Below are 16299 nucleotides of genomic sequence, written 5' to 3'. Positions count from 1 at the left end.
GCAGACTACGGAGCACTTGCAAGTTGAATCAGCCAATAGGAACTCTCGGAACAGCTGGAGAGACAGGAAGGGGGGTGGTTTTTAAAAAAAACGTGTAAATTGCGCATTGGCCCATTCATGGCCACCGTGAAACTCCCGTTGAAAACCTGTGACCACATATTCGGGAGAAATGCGAATGAAATGCATCTGTTTAATGAGGTAATGTGACCGGCACTCGGGATTGCGTGGGGAATGCGGGGAACATGCGACTTAGAATGAGTAATGTGGATTCGACCTTTGACTGCAACACTTTTGCGTGTGGAACTATAATTTCCCTTTTAGATTAAAATTAACACCCAGGATACAGAGTACAATAATGAAACAGATTCATAGCAAGCATTGTGATAGGAGGTATTAGATATTCATTCATTTCTTTAGTTACAGTCATTTGACCAATAATAAAACATACAATGAAACAAATAAAACAATTTAGAATTAAAAACCAGTTACAATATCATATAATTTCCGAGACTTGTATATCACCAAGCAATATCTGGCTACTTGATAGGTAATCTTAACATTCTTATCGGATAGGAGATAATCAAGTCTAACTTTTTCAGTGAGACTAGAGATTTTACCTAATAGTGGTGTGATCATCTCATCATGTGCTTCCTTATAATATGGACCACTGAAAAACATATGATCTATAGTTTCCAGCTCTCTTAGCGGACAGGAACAAAGCCTTTCCAGATAAGGGATATTATTGTATCTGTCTTCCAATACTGCAGAAGGAAGGGCCAAACATCTTGCTAGAGTGAGCGCTCTTCTGAAGCCATTTATTCATTTTTGGTCTTCTTGTGCAGTCCCACATGGGACTGTGCATGCGCAGGTCTGCTGATTGGAGGTTTTGTAGCTTTAAAAAGTCACTAGAGGGTACACGACACCTCCCAGAGCGCAGCCATGGCTGTTTTCCCCAAACAGCCTATACCTTGGAGGTGTGGCGCCCTCCACCCTCAGTTTCTCTTTCACTGCCGGCAGGAGAGGCTAACTGTAGAGTTTGTGGAGGCTTTTGAGTCAGCGTTTTTCCTTCTCTTCTTCTGTTGTCTTTGTAAGAGAAAAGAAGCTTGTGAGTTGTGGCTGAAAAGGCATTATTTAAGCGTTGCTTGAAATGCAACACAAAGTTGTCTAAGGCCAATGGCCACTTGCTCTACCTGCTCTGCTTGGGTGAAGAGCACAATACTCAGTCATCCAAGATCTGCCAGGGCTTTACTACAAAAGCATGTGCAGAATGGGCTAGCCCATTGAAGGTGATCCTTTGGGAAAAGGTGCTAGCCGCGGTGGGCCCGGGACCTAAATCCCGGGCCCTGAAGCCACCATGGGACAGTCAGATCTGATCCCAACCCCATCAGCCCCGTCAGCGCAATCAGAACCAACAGCCTCTGGGAGCCGACCACCATCCATTGCTCATGAGGCATTGAGTTTGTTGGACTCCACACGAAGCCAAAAGAAATGACACTCGGAACTGAGATCCCCAACGTGTTCGGAGCTGGCAGTACCTTGGGCCTGATGCTCGGGTTTGAGAGACTTGATCCCACCGGTATTGACAGCTCCAGCTCCACTGCAATCCTTGGACCTGACATCTACCGATCCAGCATCGACTGAGCCTCCCAAAAAGAAGCGTGCTAAGTCTCACCCAAGTTCTCGTCAGGGGGTCCTTGTCAGAAGGTCCACTTGGGCTGTCCTTTTCATAGAGTTTTGATCCAGTTCTTGCAGCTAGAAAGCCATTGTTGACCCATGAATTGAGTGTGGCACTTGTTGAGCAAGGAGCCTGATAACTCCAGGATGTCAAGGTAGCTACAGTCCTCTGACGTGGAGATCTTCGACTCACCAAGGACCCCCATCACCTGAACTTAGATATCCATCACCCTTATCCTTGGAAGAAGAAGAGGAGATTGTGAGGGATGGACCAACCAGGAGAAACTCTAGCTCCAGCCACTCAGAGCGGTGCTGTTCACATGGGTGCTCTCCATGGTACCATCAGCAGTTTCCTATGCACTATGGAGTGGACATGGGTGAACCTTTTCGTACTGAGTCTCTCTTCTCTGCAAGATCTCATTCGGAATTAGGGAGGAGGCCACACTCAATTCATGGGTCAACAATGGCTTTCTAGCTGCAAGAACTGGATCAAAACTCTATGAAAAGAAGGACAACCCAAGTGGGCCTTCTGACAAGGACCCCCTGACGCGAACTTGGGTGAGACTGATGAAGCTTCACCTACTGATGACTTCCGCTCCTATTCTGAAAAGCTCCTGCGAATGGCTAAGGCACTGGAAATTGATATTACTTCAACTGACCCTAAACATAAAGATAAAATACTGCAGCACCTGTATTCAGGATCCACTTCTAGCATCACCTTCCTGGTTATAGAAGGATTTGTCGAAATGATGAACTCATTGTGTGAAAAACCAGCCTCCAACACGCCTACTACAAAGAAGGCAGAGGCACTGTATGAGACTAAGGATGAATCCTGTCCTTTCTATACACCCTCCCTCCTCCTCTTTAGTGACTGAGGAAACGCAGTCTCAGCAACATCAAGGGAGGCATGCTGTGCCCTCAGATAAGGAGAGGAGGAAGTTGGACACAATCGGTTGAAAGATCTATGCCTTGGGCATCAAAATTGACAATTATGCCACCATAATGGGGATGTACCAAATTTTTCTGTGGAGCGAAGCAGCTGCCTTCCACAAAAAGCTACCAGAAGATCAAAACCTTTTGGCAAAGGTCATTAAAGAGAAAGCCTTGCATCTGGCTCGCCACCAGATCAATGCAGGCAGGAACACTGTGGATGCAGCAACCAGAGCCTTGACATTGGCCATAGTTTTGTGGAGGCATGCGTGGCTTAGGTCTATGGCCCTGCCTGTGGATACCAGGAATAAGGTGGAAGATCTACCCTTTGAGGGCAAGACTTTATTTTCTGAAAAGACTGATGATTATTTATCGCAGAAGTGAAAGAACTGTCAGACCGCGAGGTCATATGGAGTCCTCCCACACACTTCACAGGGATTCAGCAGGGATCAGTATTGTCTTATAACGTCAGAAGACGACTGTATCGGTGAGCTGAAAGGGTCCAGGAGAAGTGGCCCGGCTCATACTTGCGGAGCGCGAAAAGCTCCAAGGATCATAAGGATTACTATAGAGTAAGACCAGGGGGCATTTCGTAGAAAAAGAGCTGGAAGAACTCATTAGCATAACTCATTAGCGTAATTCATTAGCATATGCCACGCCTCTTGCCATCACTGGAAGTGTGTCATTAGTATAACTGATTTGCATATGCCACACCCCATGACATCACCTATTCTGGCTGTTTTGGATCCAATCCTGGCCATTCAGGGCCAAAATTGGGCCCAAAATGGCAAAAAGGGGCTGAAAAGGGGCCCAAAATGGTCAGGATTGGGCCGCTGATGACTGGGAGAGTGATCCACCACCCGTCAGAGGCCCAATCCAGGCTGTTTCGGCCCCAATCCAGGCCCAAAATGTCCGAGAGTCAGGTGGGTGGGGCCACCTGACATGTGACCTCTTTGGGGAACTGCTGGAACTGTGTTCCTGTGCGTTCCCCCTCGAAATGAGCCTTGAGTAAGACAATACCGATACCAGCTCTATCAGAGCTTTTCATATCCACAAAATCGCCCCTACCAGGCTGGCCAGGGGAGTGTCCCCAAGCAGAAGGCATTGCATAGGCCCAGGCATAGCTCGCAGCAACATGCTGGCAAGGAACCTCAGCTTAGTTAGAAACAGTTCTGACTAGATCAGGATGATGGAAAGCCTTTTGGTAATAGGCTCCGTGCTTATTTTGCAGCTTGATGTGCCATCACTTCCGATTTGTGGGTGTTGGATATAGTCCAGTTTGGTTATAAAATTGAACTTGATTACTTACTGTGTTTGCATCTTCCTGGTAAAACTGATTCTATTCCTCAAATTGAGCTGCTGGAGGAATTGAAAGCTCTCATAGACAAGGGAGCTGTCCAGCAGGTACCAGCACATGAGGGACAGTTGGGCTTCTATTCCAAATTCTTCCTAGTGGAGAAGAAGGATGGGGAATTTAGGCCCATATTAGACTTAAGGAGTCTTAATAGGTATATTAAGTTATAAAAGTTCAGGATGACCACACTGAGTGACACTACTACCCTCTGACTGTAGGCTGGTGCTTTAGGCTGATCCTGCTTTAGGCTGGTCCTGCACTGGGCAGGGGGTTGGACTAGATGGTCTGTATGGCCCCTTCCAACTCTATGATTCTATGACTTGTGGTTTGCTGTTATTGACTTGAAAGATGCATATTTCCATATCTCTTCAATCTTCCCACAAGAGATATCTGAGATTTGTTTGCACAGATAAGGCATACCGATATCAGGTGCTTCCCTTCACACCACTGTTCTGTTTCAGGGAAGGTCTGGAACCCAGCTCCTTGGGGGACGCTTTCCAGATTGCTTCGTGCACTCCCTCCGATACCCCTGATCTTGAGAATGATAAGCAAGATGCAGGCAGAGGCGATGAGGGCAATAGTAGTGACAACCTTCTGGCTAAGGCAGCCATGGGTTCATCGGTTGTACCAAATGGCCAACCGGATCTTCCGCCAGTTGCCAATGGAATCAGACATGACAGTATGATGGGGGGTATTCCACCATGCGATAGACAAACTCAAACTGACAGCATGGTTACTGAAGCAGTAGGGTGCTTCTCCACAGGGGTGGCAGAAGCTCTACTTAATGCTAAACGACTGTCTACAAGGCAATCCTATGCATACAAATGGGAGAGATTCTCTGCTTGGGCAGCCAAAAAAGGAAATAACCCTATCACTTGCCCTTTGGCCACAGTTCTAGAGTTTCTATTGCAATTAAAAAAATCGAGCCTCTCTCTGTCATCTATTAAGGTCTATATGGTGGCTGTATCAGCCTTCCATGAACCTGTTGACAAAAGGACAGTGTTCTCACATTACACCTCGAAGTTATTCTTAACGGGTTTAAAGAACATGTTTCCTCCGATGGGGAAATAGTGCTGCGGTGGTCCCTACAACTTGTTCTGACCAATCTGATATTAAAACCCTTTGAGCCCCTAGTCAAATGTCATTTAAAGGCACTGACCTTGAAGGTAGCACTGCTAGTAGTCGTGACCTCTGCTGGGAGGGTCAGCAAGCTACCAGTGCTATGCATAGATCCAGGGGCGGCGCGCAGCCGGCCGGGCACCCCCCCCCATGTGCGCACAAGCGCACGTGCGCGCTGGCCTGCATGACGACATCACACGTGATGTCATCATGGATCGCGTGTGCGCCGCCGCCAGCCCGATCACTGCGGCGGGCGGCCTCTGAGCTCTTCCGCTCGGTTGCCTGCTCCACTGCAGATGCCTGCCCACGGCGGCTGTGCCCGGCCGGGGGCTTGTGCTGGCGGTGGCGGTGGCGTGGGGCGGGAGGGATAGGAGGCTGCTGCTTTGTGACGTGCGCTCCCGCCCCCGCCCCTCCTCCAGCACCCCCTCCGGCACCCTGCGCCTGAGGCCACCGCCTACCTGGCCTCTATGGGCGTGCTGGCCCTGCATAGATCAACCATTCCTTAAAGTACATTTGGAAAAGGTTGTATTTAGACCAAATCTGGACTTCCTACCCAAAATAGTATTAAAGTTCCATGTGATGCAAGAAATATCATTGCCAGTTTTCTTCCCAAATTACTCGAATGAGGCAGAAGGGGCCCTACACACTCTGGACGTTAGAAGGGCGGTATTATTCTACCTGGACCATGCAAGAGACTTTAGGATAGATAGACTTCTTTGTTTGTTATGCTGGACCTAAAAAAGGGAAAAGAGCAAGTGCACAGACTATCTTCCTTTAGTTAGTACAGGCTATTAAGCTATGTTATATGAATGCCAACTTAACCTTGTCCGCTTGACGTGCACGCACACTCTATTAGGTCGCAAGCTGCATCGACAGCACTCCTGAAAGGCGTCCCTCTACAGGATATTCGCAAAACGGCAACATGGTCCTCAGCAGACACCTTTGTGAGACACTACACCTTGGACGTCCTTTATAGAAAGGAGATGGCAGAGGACACAGCAGTACTACAATCAATTTTTCAGTGAAGAGAAAGCTCCACCACGCAGGTAAGAAGCTTGTTAAACTCCCATGTGGGACTGCACAAGAAGACCAACAGTGAAAACAGGGTTGCACTTAACTGTAACAGTTGTTCATTGAAGTCTTCCGTGCAGGCACACATACCCTCCCTCTTTCCCCGCTGAATGCTCTTCTTGGTCACTGAGGAGTGAGGCAGCAAAAGAGGAACTGAGGGTTGAGGGCACTGCACCTCCTGGGTATAGGCTGTTTTGGCGGGAAAACAGCTGCGGCTGCACTCTGGGAGGCATCATATGCCCTCTAGTGATTTTTTAAAGCTACAAAGCTTCCGATTGGCAGGCCTGCATATGCACAGTCCCATGTATGCCTGCACAGAAGACCTTAATGAACAACAGTTACAGTGCAACCCTGTTTTTCTAAGGATGTTAAATAAACTGCCGGCTTCACAATATTTTGAAAATTTGACCACACATACTAGTTTTGTAAGCTAGCAATATCAGTTTGGTGGTCTATATCCTCAGTCCTCTATTTAACTAGTCTCTTTGCCTGATCATAGACACAGGACAGGAGGACGTGAGGAAACAAACCCAATAATAGCAATATGGTTTTGAACAGACTTAAACCAATTAGATTGGAAATTATCTCTGTGTATAAATGGAAATAAACCTTGAGGATTAAATGACCATTCAGTCATATGTATATAGATGATATACACAACCATGCTTCAACTCTGTCTCCAGTCTTACCTTAGCATTAGACACACACCTGGGAACCTGCAAAATTGATAGGAGGCATTACTGTAATGTTACTTTAGGAATACGAGCTGCCAATGCTTGTTTCTCTCTTTTTAAAAAAGGTGCCATTATCCATGATGTTCTCTCAGCCCAAGTCCCAAATGCCCCAAAGGAACCAGTACTCTCTACCAGTGCATACCCCCTGAAAAAACAAACAAACCCTGTGAGCTATCAAAAAAGAGGCTTCTTGTTGTATAAACATACTTTTCACATATGTAGACCTTTCTAAATGTACCAAAATCATTTGAATCTTTGGTTATGCAAATGTTTTAGTTGTCTTCCTTGCCAGTTGGAATAAATTTCAGTGAATCCATTTGTTTGATTTTCTACACAGTTACTCTACTTTTTACTGCTGAAATTCTTTACTGATAAAATTCTTGTAGGAAAAAGACAAAGTAAACTACATGGATTTATTAAATTATACAAATGCTATATTTTATTCACTTCCTATAGAATAAAAAAAATACACCTGGAGCTGGAACAGAAGCAAGCTGCAATACAAAATCTAAACGAGCAGCTGAGATGCCTCCAAAAAGAGGAAGAAGTTTCACTTAGGCAGGCACAACTGTTGAGGTAAGAATTCTCACAGGCAATATACAGGATGTCTAATTTTTTCCTGTTTGATAGTGGTTAGATATACTTGAGGAAATTACAGAAAGCATGGCTTTGTGAATGATACACTGAAACTTGTGTATGCTATTCCTATCAATGGGTCTGTTCATTGAAGTTGTCATAGACTTATAATGCAGGAACGTGCCTCCAAATAGTTAAATCTGTCTTCGGCTTGAAAGGACAGCTCATTCAGGTGTTTAGGTCTGTCAAACACATTTGGATTATTTATATTTGCACCTTGCTTTTCTCCCCAGTGGGAGCTGAAAGCAACTTACAAGATTGTTCTCACCTTCTCCATTTTAACCTTACAATAAAACTCTGAGATAGGTTAGAATGGGAGAGAATCACTGGCCAGAGGTCACCTAATGAGCTGGCATAATAGAGTATGGAATAGACCTGGGTTCTCCCAAACCCCAATCCTAATCTGACTCTCTGGCCATTCCACCACACTGGTTGCACAGAGAGAGTGAATGCAGTATATAGTTAGTAAAATTTGTGGAAGTAATTCTTCCTTGTTCCTGAAATTTAGGAATCTGTTGCTTCATTAAACTAGGAATTCACAGATTCTAATCTCACTTCCCAGTGTGAATCACAGAGCATTCTTTTGTGCCAATAACAGACTACTTTTAAGATTTCCATAAGTGCTGCAGTTTGGGTAAGACCACTTAAATTCACTTACATGTGTTACTGGATTGAAACCATAGAATCATAGGGTTGGAAGGGACCTCCAGGTGAATTCTTTTTGTTCATTCCCATGTACACACACAAAACGGGCGCTTGGGATAGCATCCTTTGTTGTGTAGTGTTCTTGCTTTAAAATCTCCTCAGGATTCTAAATCTCCAGAGTGCCTAAAGGTTCTATAAAGACCACGAAAGAATCCCACCACTAATTGCAAGGTCCATAGATTGCAATCCTAATGAAGATGAGAGCAATCCTAAGGAGATATATTCAGACATGAGTCCCATTTGATTCAGTGGGGCTTTCTCCCAGGAATAAGCCCCATTGATTAAAATAGGACTTGCTTCAGAGTAGACCTGCTTAGGCTTGCTCCCATTGTCTTTGCAGTCTCTGGGAACTTCCAGCACTGGGGCCACACAGATATCCAAGGGTGCTGCTTCCTCATCTTCTCCCTTGATCCTAACATAGGTGGGATTGAAAAGGGGAATAGAATGGGATCGTCCTTGTTGAAAACCCTACCACAGATATGAAGAGCATTAAATATTTCTTCATCCATCTTCCTTGCAAGTTGTATATCATAAGACAAAACTTGCTCATCTCTGCTATGTGTCATATGTTACCTGTTTTAAAACAACTACGTTTGTTGCCAGTCTGTTTCTGAGCTCAATTCAAGGTGCTGGTTATGACTTTTAAGCTCTTCATGACCTGGGATCTACATATTTGAAGGACTGTCTTGTTCTATAAGTCTCTGTGTGCCAGATATGGTCTTAAAGCAGCCATCTGCTGGCAATCCCACCTTCCAGGGTGACCCATCTGGCATTGACCAGAGCTTGGACCTTTTCCATTGTGGCTCCTGCTCTGCGTAATGGGCTCCTTGAAACAGTGAGAGGAGCTCCTACTTTAGAGATCTTTAGGAGGTACTGCAAGGCCTCTCTGTTTGCTGGGGCTTTTGATGGCCTTTAAATGACAGGCATCTTTTAAGGGGAGATGGAGGGGGTTGGGAGGTTGTTATTTTATTTTATTTTATTTTATTTTATTTTATTTTATTTTATTTTATTTTATTTTATTTTATTTTATGTTTTAATCTATTATTGTAAGCTGCCTTGAACCATGAAGAAATGCAAGGTAAATATGTTACAGTAAAACAAACAAATAAATAAAGATTTAGACTCATTCAACATGTTCATATTCAGAAAACCCATCAAATGCAAGAGACTTATGGCTGTTATTCTGGGTCCACAATGTTAATGAAAATGGTAGGTTCCCCAGAGGAAATGAGGCCAGCACCTGCTGTTTTTGTTATTAGAAGGTGATGCAGAACTATTCTTTTCCAGAGGAGTTTTGTTGAACAAGTATGAATGTGGTAGATTGCAGATATTTTCTTAGTCAGTAGCATGATGAAGACCTGACTTGGATGACCCAGGCTAGCCTGATTGCATCAGATCTCAGCTGCTAAGCAGGGTCAGCCCTGCATAGTATTTGGATGAGAGACCACCAAGGGAGGCCAGAGTTGCTAAACAGAGGCAGGCCATGGCAGAACCCCTCTGTTCATCTTTTGCCTTGAAAACCCCATGGGGTTGCCATAAGTTGGCTGCAACTTGATAGTGTCACCACTGTCACAGTGTGGTGATAATTTTGGGCAAGGATTTATGAGCTAAGATGCATCTGAAGGTTGCCCTTGTATTGTTTTTATTTATTAAAATAAAGATTTGTAAGTTGCCTTGGACCCTTTATAGGGATAAAAGAATATAAGATACTGTATTTCAAAATCAATGACCAATTAGATGATTTCCCCCATTTTTCTTTTACAGAAAAACAGTGGAACGACATCAGTCAGTCCTAAAGAAAGCCTTTGCACTTCTTCCCTTCATCAGAGGAGAGCTAAAGAGTGTTAAAGCGGACATATGTGGCAGTCTCCATAACTGGAAAACTCTAAAAGGACAGATGTTTGTACAGATCAAAAACATGAGTAAGACAGCATTTTCAGGTAACTTTACCAGCTTACAGATTCTTCCAGTGTTTTACACTCCGTCATTATTAAAATAACATTAGCCACCTTGAGTCTAAGGAGGTATAAAAAAATTTCTGTAGGCTTGCTTAGAATGTACAGTCCTCATTTCTTTCGTAAACCGTGTCGTCACTGGGGAGGTATTTTACTTCCTTACTTGAAGCATCTTTGGTTTGCCTCTCTACCAATGTTAGTACCCAAGGCAGTTTGCAGGAGGTTGGATTCTAAGCACCACCAGTGCTGGAACATTCCCGTAATGGAACTTGCCTCCCTCCCTTTTTCTTCTGCAGCCCGCTGTGCTTGGTGAAATTCTTTCTTGACTGAAAATAAATGTTCTAAATATTGGGAGACCACTGGAAGTAGAATGTGGGGTCTGTGGAGGGCCACCAGTGGAAGGGGAGGAATTCGAAGAAATTCGGGACAAGCAGAAGTGCTGTTTGCATGAATGAAACAAAGCATTTGATTAAGATCAGCGTTTTTATGCCTGCTTGGATTCTTTCATCTATTCTTTATATGCTGTTCCTGATTTGTTTCTGTTGGTGTCAGTGGAAAACGTATTTCCACCGGTAACTCTCGGCTTAACTGGGATCAAGTGATCAATGATTGTACCACTCACAAAGCATTGCCTATTCCCCTTCATCTTGGAATGCAAAGCAAGGAAGCTGCTCTCCCCGTTAGGGAATGGGGCACAATGTACCTCTTCTATCTCCTCTCCCTGCTCCCTGATTTATGCAACTCTGCCTGCCAGATAGTATAAGTAAAGTGTTTGCCTTTGTCAGCACCTGCAAGGAAGAGGAATTTCTGGGATAATTTCACCACACAGTTCTGTCCATCCAAAGTAGCTGACTGCAGCATGTGACTGTTTGACTCATTTTTTCTGGGTAGAGAGGTGAAATACCTTGAACAAATCCAACAGAGGGAATTTTCTGCATCACAGAAATTACAACTGGCACCCTTCCCCTTCAGCCACAGAGGACAGAGCTGAGTGGCTGTGGAATCTGAAATCTCCAATGATGCCTAAAGGGTATCTGCTCTGAGAGAACTTGCTATACTCTTGGTCATAAAAGGCAAGGAAGGACATGCTGGCAGGCTGCTGCTGCTCTCTGTGCTCCCGGGTTTCCCCTGAGGTGATATCAGGTCCCTGTGCAAGCGTTAAATTCACTGCAACGTTTTTGTCCACAAACAGAATAGAAGAACAGCAGTTTGCTACAAGAATGTGATCGAAATTATTCTGACCCTGGGCTTGTGTAGAAAGTCCAATAACATCAGATGTATAGCAGGAAAATACATACAAAGATACTGGTTTGGATCCAGTGATGCAGAAGCATAAGTGGACTTCGCACAGTTCTGCTTGCATGAGTTCTTATGCAACACAAAGCACTTTCCTTCTTATATATTGAAGTGCCCAAAAATCTGCTGCACAAAGTCCTGTGCAAGCAGATGGGGGACACAATAGGGTTGACTTAGTGTAAGTGTCTACCACGGTCTTTTTCTTGCCTTTCTGCTTGCACAAGAGCTCCGTTGCAAGCAGAAATTTTGTGCTGGATCCCACCTATTATGCTCAATGCACATAAGCCTTGCAATGATTCTCTTTTTTTCTGTGTGCAAAGCGAAGCTATAGTATACACCATTTTTTCTGGCAATTTTCAAAAATCTGTGCTTCACCTGATCCAGACATGCTTTTATTTTGATTAATGATTACAGAAGATTTCTGCAGATGTTGGCAACTGTGCTGTTCAACATACATTTCTTGCTAAACGTGATCCTGTCTGTGCCTTTTTGAGCAGATTATGCAAGGCTATTCCAAATATCTTCTGTAATGTGAAATTAGACACTTTTTTCCTCTTTCCAAGAAGCACGAATAGAGGAAAACTCATTTTAAAAGTGTGCCTGTTGTTAACACAAAAATTGGGTAGAGAAAATATTGAAAGCTTGACAGCTGAGTAACATTATGACCCCTGGCATGAACTGCCATTTTTTAACTATGTTTTGCTCTCTCTGCACTTGGCAAGTCAAACCATGCTTATAATTACATTCCATTTTAGTTGTTCAGCCCTTACTCGTCACAATTAATGAACCTTTCCAACAGCAAACTGACATAACATTTTCAAGTTTAGGAAAGGAAGACTGAATTTTGGATCCTAGCCAGTGTTTGAATAGGATGGCCACTTGTCAGCTATATTGTACAAATCAACAATTAAGTTGCAGCTGGAACCGAAGGACTCCAACAGTGCAATTCAAATTGCACTGTAAGTTACGTTACATTTATAAATACATTTGTTGTGATGGGATCCTTTGTGACTTGAGTGGTAAAGAAAAATATTATAGAGCATATTCTGTTAACATGATTTATGTGTCTGTTAATTTTTTTGTTTGCTTTTTCTCTGAACATCCTTGCAAACTGTATTTTAGCGGGCACGTGGCCTGATCCAGAGATGTAAAAGGGTAGCAGTACAGGCATAGCATCCCTTTTTAGGCATTGACACCTGATCACTATTATGAAAACAAATTAGGGAAGGCAGGGCTGGAATGAAGACATATATAATTTGTTTTTTAATGTGGAGGTCTCAGGAATGCACCCCAAATCGTGTTCAGTTGTTGCTGCTGGATGTTGTTAATTTACTCTTTGTTTATATATGTTTTCTTGTTCCAATAGAAAATGTGTGCACAAAATACACAGACATAAATCAACTGATTTTCATAGGGGAAAAGGAGACTGGGGTGGGGGGTTATATTCTGAGGTTGTGGGTTTATTTGAGTAGGAAACTTTTGGATCAAAACACATTAAGCTTGTTTATCTTGTCTGAGACATAACTATCCTAGTACAAACATACAGGAGGCTATTTATTGGATCTAGGACAGTTTAAGTTAGAGGTTTACATCTATTTCTGAGAGAGTGCCCAGACCAATAAGAAGTCTGCCAAACTGTCTTGATTATTACCAAGCCTAATGTGTGTAATTTCCTCCGTCACCAGAGTATCCCACACAACATCCGCCTATCGGTCTTCAAAGACAAAGGCTTATGCTTTCCAGTGACTCTCAGAGCCAAACTAGATGTTACTTTTTTCACAAGTTCACCACCGACCTAACTCATGTTCCCCACAGTCACATAGCAGCTCCCATAGGATTGCCCAAGGTGCTGCCAAGATGCTGCCAAGGAGGGAAGAAATGCTCCTGCCTTCTCCCCCAGCCACTTTCCCATGTAAAAACAGTGTCAGATATGGGGGGGGGGGGTAATTATTTCCCTGTTTTTGCTGTTTCACATAGAGTATATGGGCATGTGGTGCAGCAAAAACAGGGACCTCCCCACAGAACTTTCCCCATGTGGGATAATGGCTTGAAGGGAAGGCAAGAGCCCACCCCCTCAGTAGCGGCATTCTGAGCCCATTAGCACTCTCCTTTTTTTTCGTTTTAGAAGCCATTCCCCTGCAACTACTGTGGGGCTTCAGGAAAGACTTGGATCCATGGTGAACTCGCATTTGCTGTCTTAGTCACCATTATATAATCAGATTATTAGGGCTTGCTTAAGGAGGATTTGGTCTCTTGTATAGGCAACAGGGACAATCCAGAGGCATCAAGACTGAAGTCCAGTGGCACTTTAAAGACCAACAAGATTTTCAGGTTATAAGCTATCAAGAGTCAAAGCTCCCTTTGCCAGAGACAAGCAGGAATAGAGATTCCTGAGCCTTTATATCCCAAGCAGAAGGTGGGAAGGGAGTGGCAAGGAAAGGCGTCAGGCTGCAAAGGTACAATGGAACAGTGCAGCTTGATTAGAGCAGAAAATAGCATCTGTAGTGAGATAAGAATCCTATGTCTTCGGCATGCACTATGTTCTCAAGGAACAGAACCCACCCACCCCCGGATCTGCTTCTGGGGCTAAACAGGAGCTACAGAAGATAGTGGGAAGTGGCAAGATCTGCTCTGCTTGCACATCTTTGGTTCCATTACCTCATGCTAAGTACTTAAATAGCCAGCATAAATTTACTGAGAGTTATCACCTCCTCTTTTAGGTTTCTGCTGTAACAAACAAGTATCTCTTATATTCTCCTAAGTGATGTGATTTATTTGGATAAATTCCAGGCCTCTAACAGAACACAAGATTTCTTTTTAATGGCTGAGTACAGCAATTTTTATGTACTTTTCAGAAATTTCCAGTTTAAACCGAAGCTTAGCTGAATGCCAGAGAGAAAATGTTCTCCTCCAAGAGGAGGTGAAGCAGTTACGGTTGATGTCAGAGGCAGCTGAAAAGGAAATCAAGCACCTTAAAGCTTCTCTGCTGCGAGAGAGTGAATTACAAAATAGATGTCATGAACTGCAAAAGAAAACACAAGGTAAGAGAAGTTTAAAACAAGCTACTTGGTCCACTGGAAGGCAGCACTTTTTAAAAGAGTTGGCCACGAGATGAAAGTTACATCCTTCTGCAGCGGACCACTCTCAGGATGCATCCACACCATACCTTATCACATTATTAGGTTCATAGTTTGTGTCTATATGGGCTTCCTTTCTGACACTCTCGTCTCCTTTCTGACACTGAAGATGCACAGTGTTAATCTCTTGCCCCTTTTCTTTTACAATGACAATGCTGACACATTCAAACTCTTCCTGTCTTTTTCCGTTTGAACATCATCATTTGGCCCATAATCCTGCCTGGTAACTAAAACAGTCTAAAAATGTACAGGGTGTGGTATTCCAGAAACAGGCTTTTAATTCTTCAGCATGACAATGTGGTTGTGGGGTATTGCTTTTCTCCCAGTATATAACTTTAAGTCCTAAACAGCGGAACTCACGGTACTGAATGACTTTAATCTTGTAGCCAACAGGAATGGCAAGAAATGGGCCCGAAGGAGTTGCTCTTTTTGCCTGTGGACTGTTGACTCAGAATGAGTCCCTGACCTTGTAGAAGCAACCTGAATGGAACCTCTGGGTTTGGGCATGTCAGATAAGTGGCCAAACACCTGCAGCCCTGCTCAGGCCAACTTCTAGATCAGTTGCCATTGTACATGGTGGAGATCATCCTTTATCGTGTCCTGCAGCATTGCAGTGTCCATAGGGGTTGTTAGTTAGCATTATGATGGGAAATAACCTCTCCAAATCACTGAACCCATCTTTAATGAAGCTGTACGAAGGCTTAGCATTAGTTGTTCCACTGAAGTGACCAGTGTATTAAGCAGGGTAATATTATGGCTGTTAAGCCCTCAAATCAGGGCATTAATAAAGTCACGCTTTGTTCTCACAGAAGTAATTTGAAAATATTCATGCTTTAAAAAGCTTGTTTTCCACCTCCTAATCTTCTTTCTCTTCCCAGAGGTCGTTATGACCAGAAAATTAGTAAACTGCATTCCTGTTTTCCCCAAGAAGATGCGGAGTGCTCTCCTTCTTTCAGTAAACAGGAGCACATTATGACAAGTCATGGGGCAAAAATAATAATAAATAATAAATAACTGTAAATTGAATTCCCATTTTCTCCAAACAAGAATTTAAAAAGCACAAGTGCATTTTGACTAGTTGTGGAAGTTATTATTTTTTCCTCCTTGTAAATTTACAATTTTTTTAAAGCATGTGTCTAACTTTCCAAGTGACCTGTCCCATACAGGAGTTCTTGGAAGACTAAAATGTGTTTGCAGAAAGCTTTTATTCTATGGAGCAGGATACCAGATGGCACAAGGACCACTGCAGCTTTTCTTTCCTAACCCTGACACTAATATTGGGAGCAAAAGGTGGCTCTTAGGAGAAGGCAAAATTATATAATCTAGATAAAAGGAATGGCACTGTATTTCCTTTACATGCATATTTTATTATGGCAATTCTCTTTGCCCTCAGCTATTAACAAAGGTGTCAGCAGTTAGCAGCGTCACTGCCACTGACAGGGTTGTATGGTTCTTTCCGTTCTATTTGATTGCCTTATTCAAGATATTTTATTGTACTTTTTAAAAAAATGAGCAATTATATTGCATATGTTGTACTTGTGATTGTAATGTTTGCGCCAGATGAAATTGTATTCCAAAGGACAGTACAAGCCAAGATAAAAGAACATTAACCTTTCTTCTCAAAGGTGTTCTGTTTAAAGTCTATGTTATGTTTGTATAGCTTGTTCTGACAAAACAGCCTTTTGGGG

General features: G+C 43.4%; 1 protein-coding gene across 1 annotated transcript in view; it reads left to right on the top strand.

Moving 5' to 3' along the window:
- Positions 1-16299, top strand: part of LEKR1 (leucine, glutamate and lysine rich 1) — a 101456-nt gene that overhangs the window by 33239 nt on the left and 51918 nt on the right. Inside the window, exons 4-6 of the mRNA XM_054983882.1 lie at positions 7339-7458; positions 9988-10163; positions 14330-14515. Coding sequence (XP_054839857.1) covers positions 7339-7458; positions 9988-10163; positions 14330-14515 — 482 coding nt within the window. The remainder of the gene's footprint in view (positions 1-7338; positions 7459-9987; positions 10164-14329; positions 14516-16299) is intronic.

Source organism: Eublepharis macularius, chromosome 6, assembly GCF_028583425.1.
Source record: "Eublepharis macularius isolate TG4126 chromosome 6, MPM_Emac_v1.0, whole genome shotgun sequence".
In the NCBI taxonomy this organism is placed as follows: Eukaryota; Metazoa; Chordata; class Lepidosauria; order Squamata; family Eublepharidae; genus Eublepharis; species Eublepharis macularius.
This window is presented reverse-complemented; position numbering and strand designations above follow the sequence as displayed.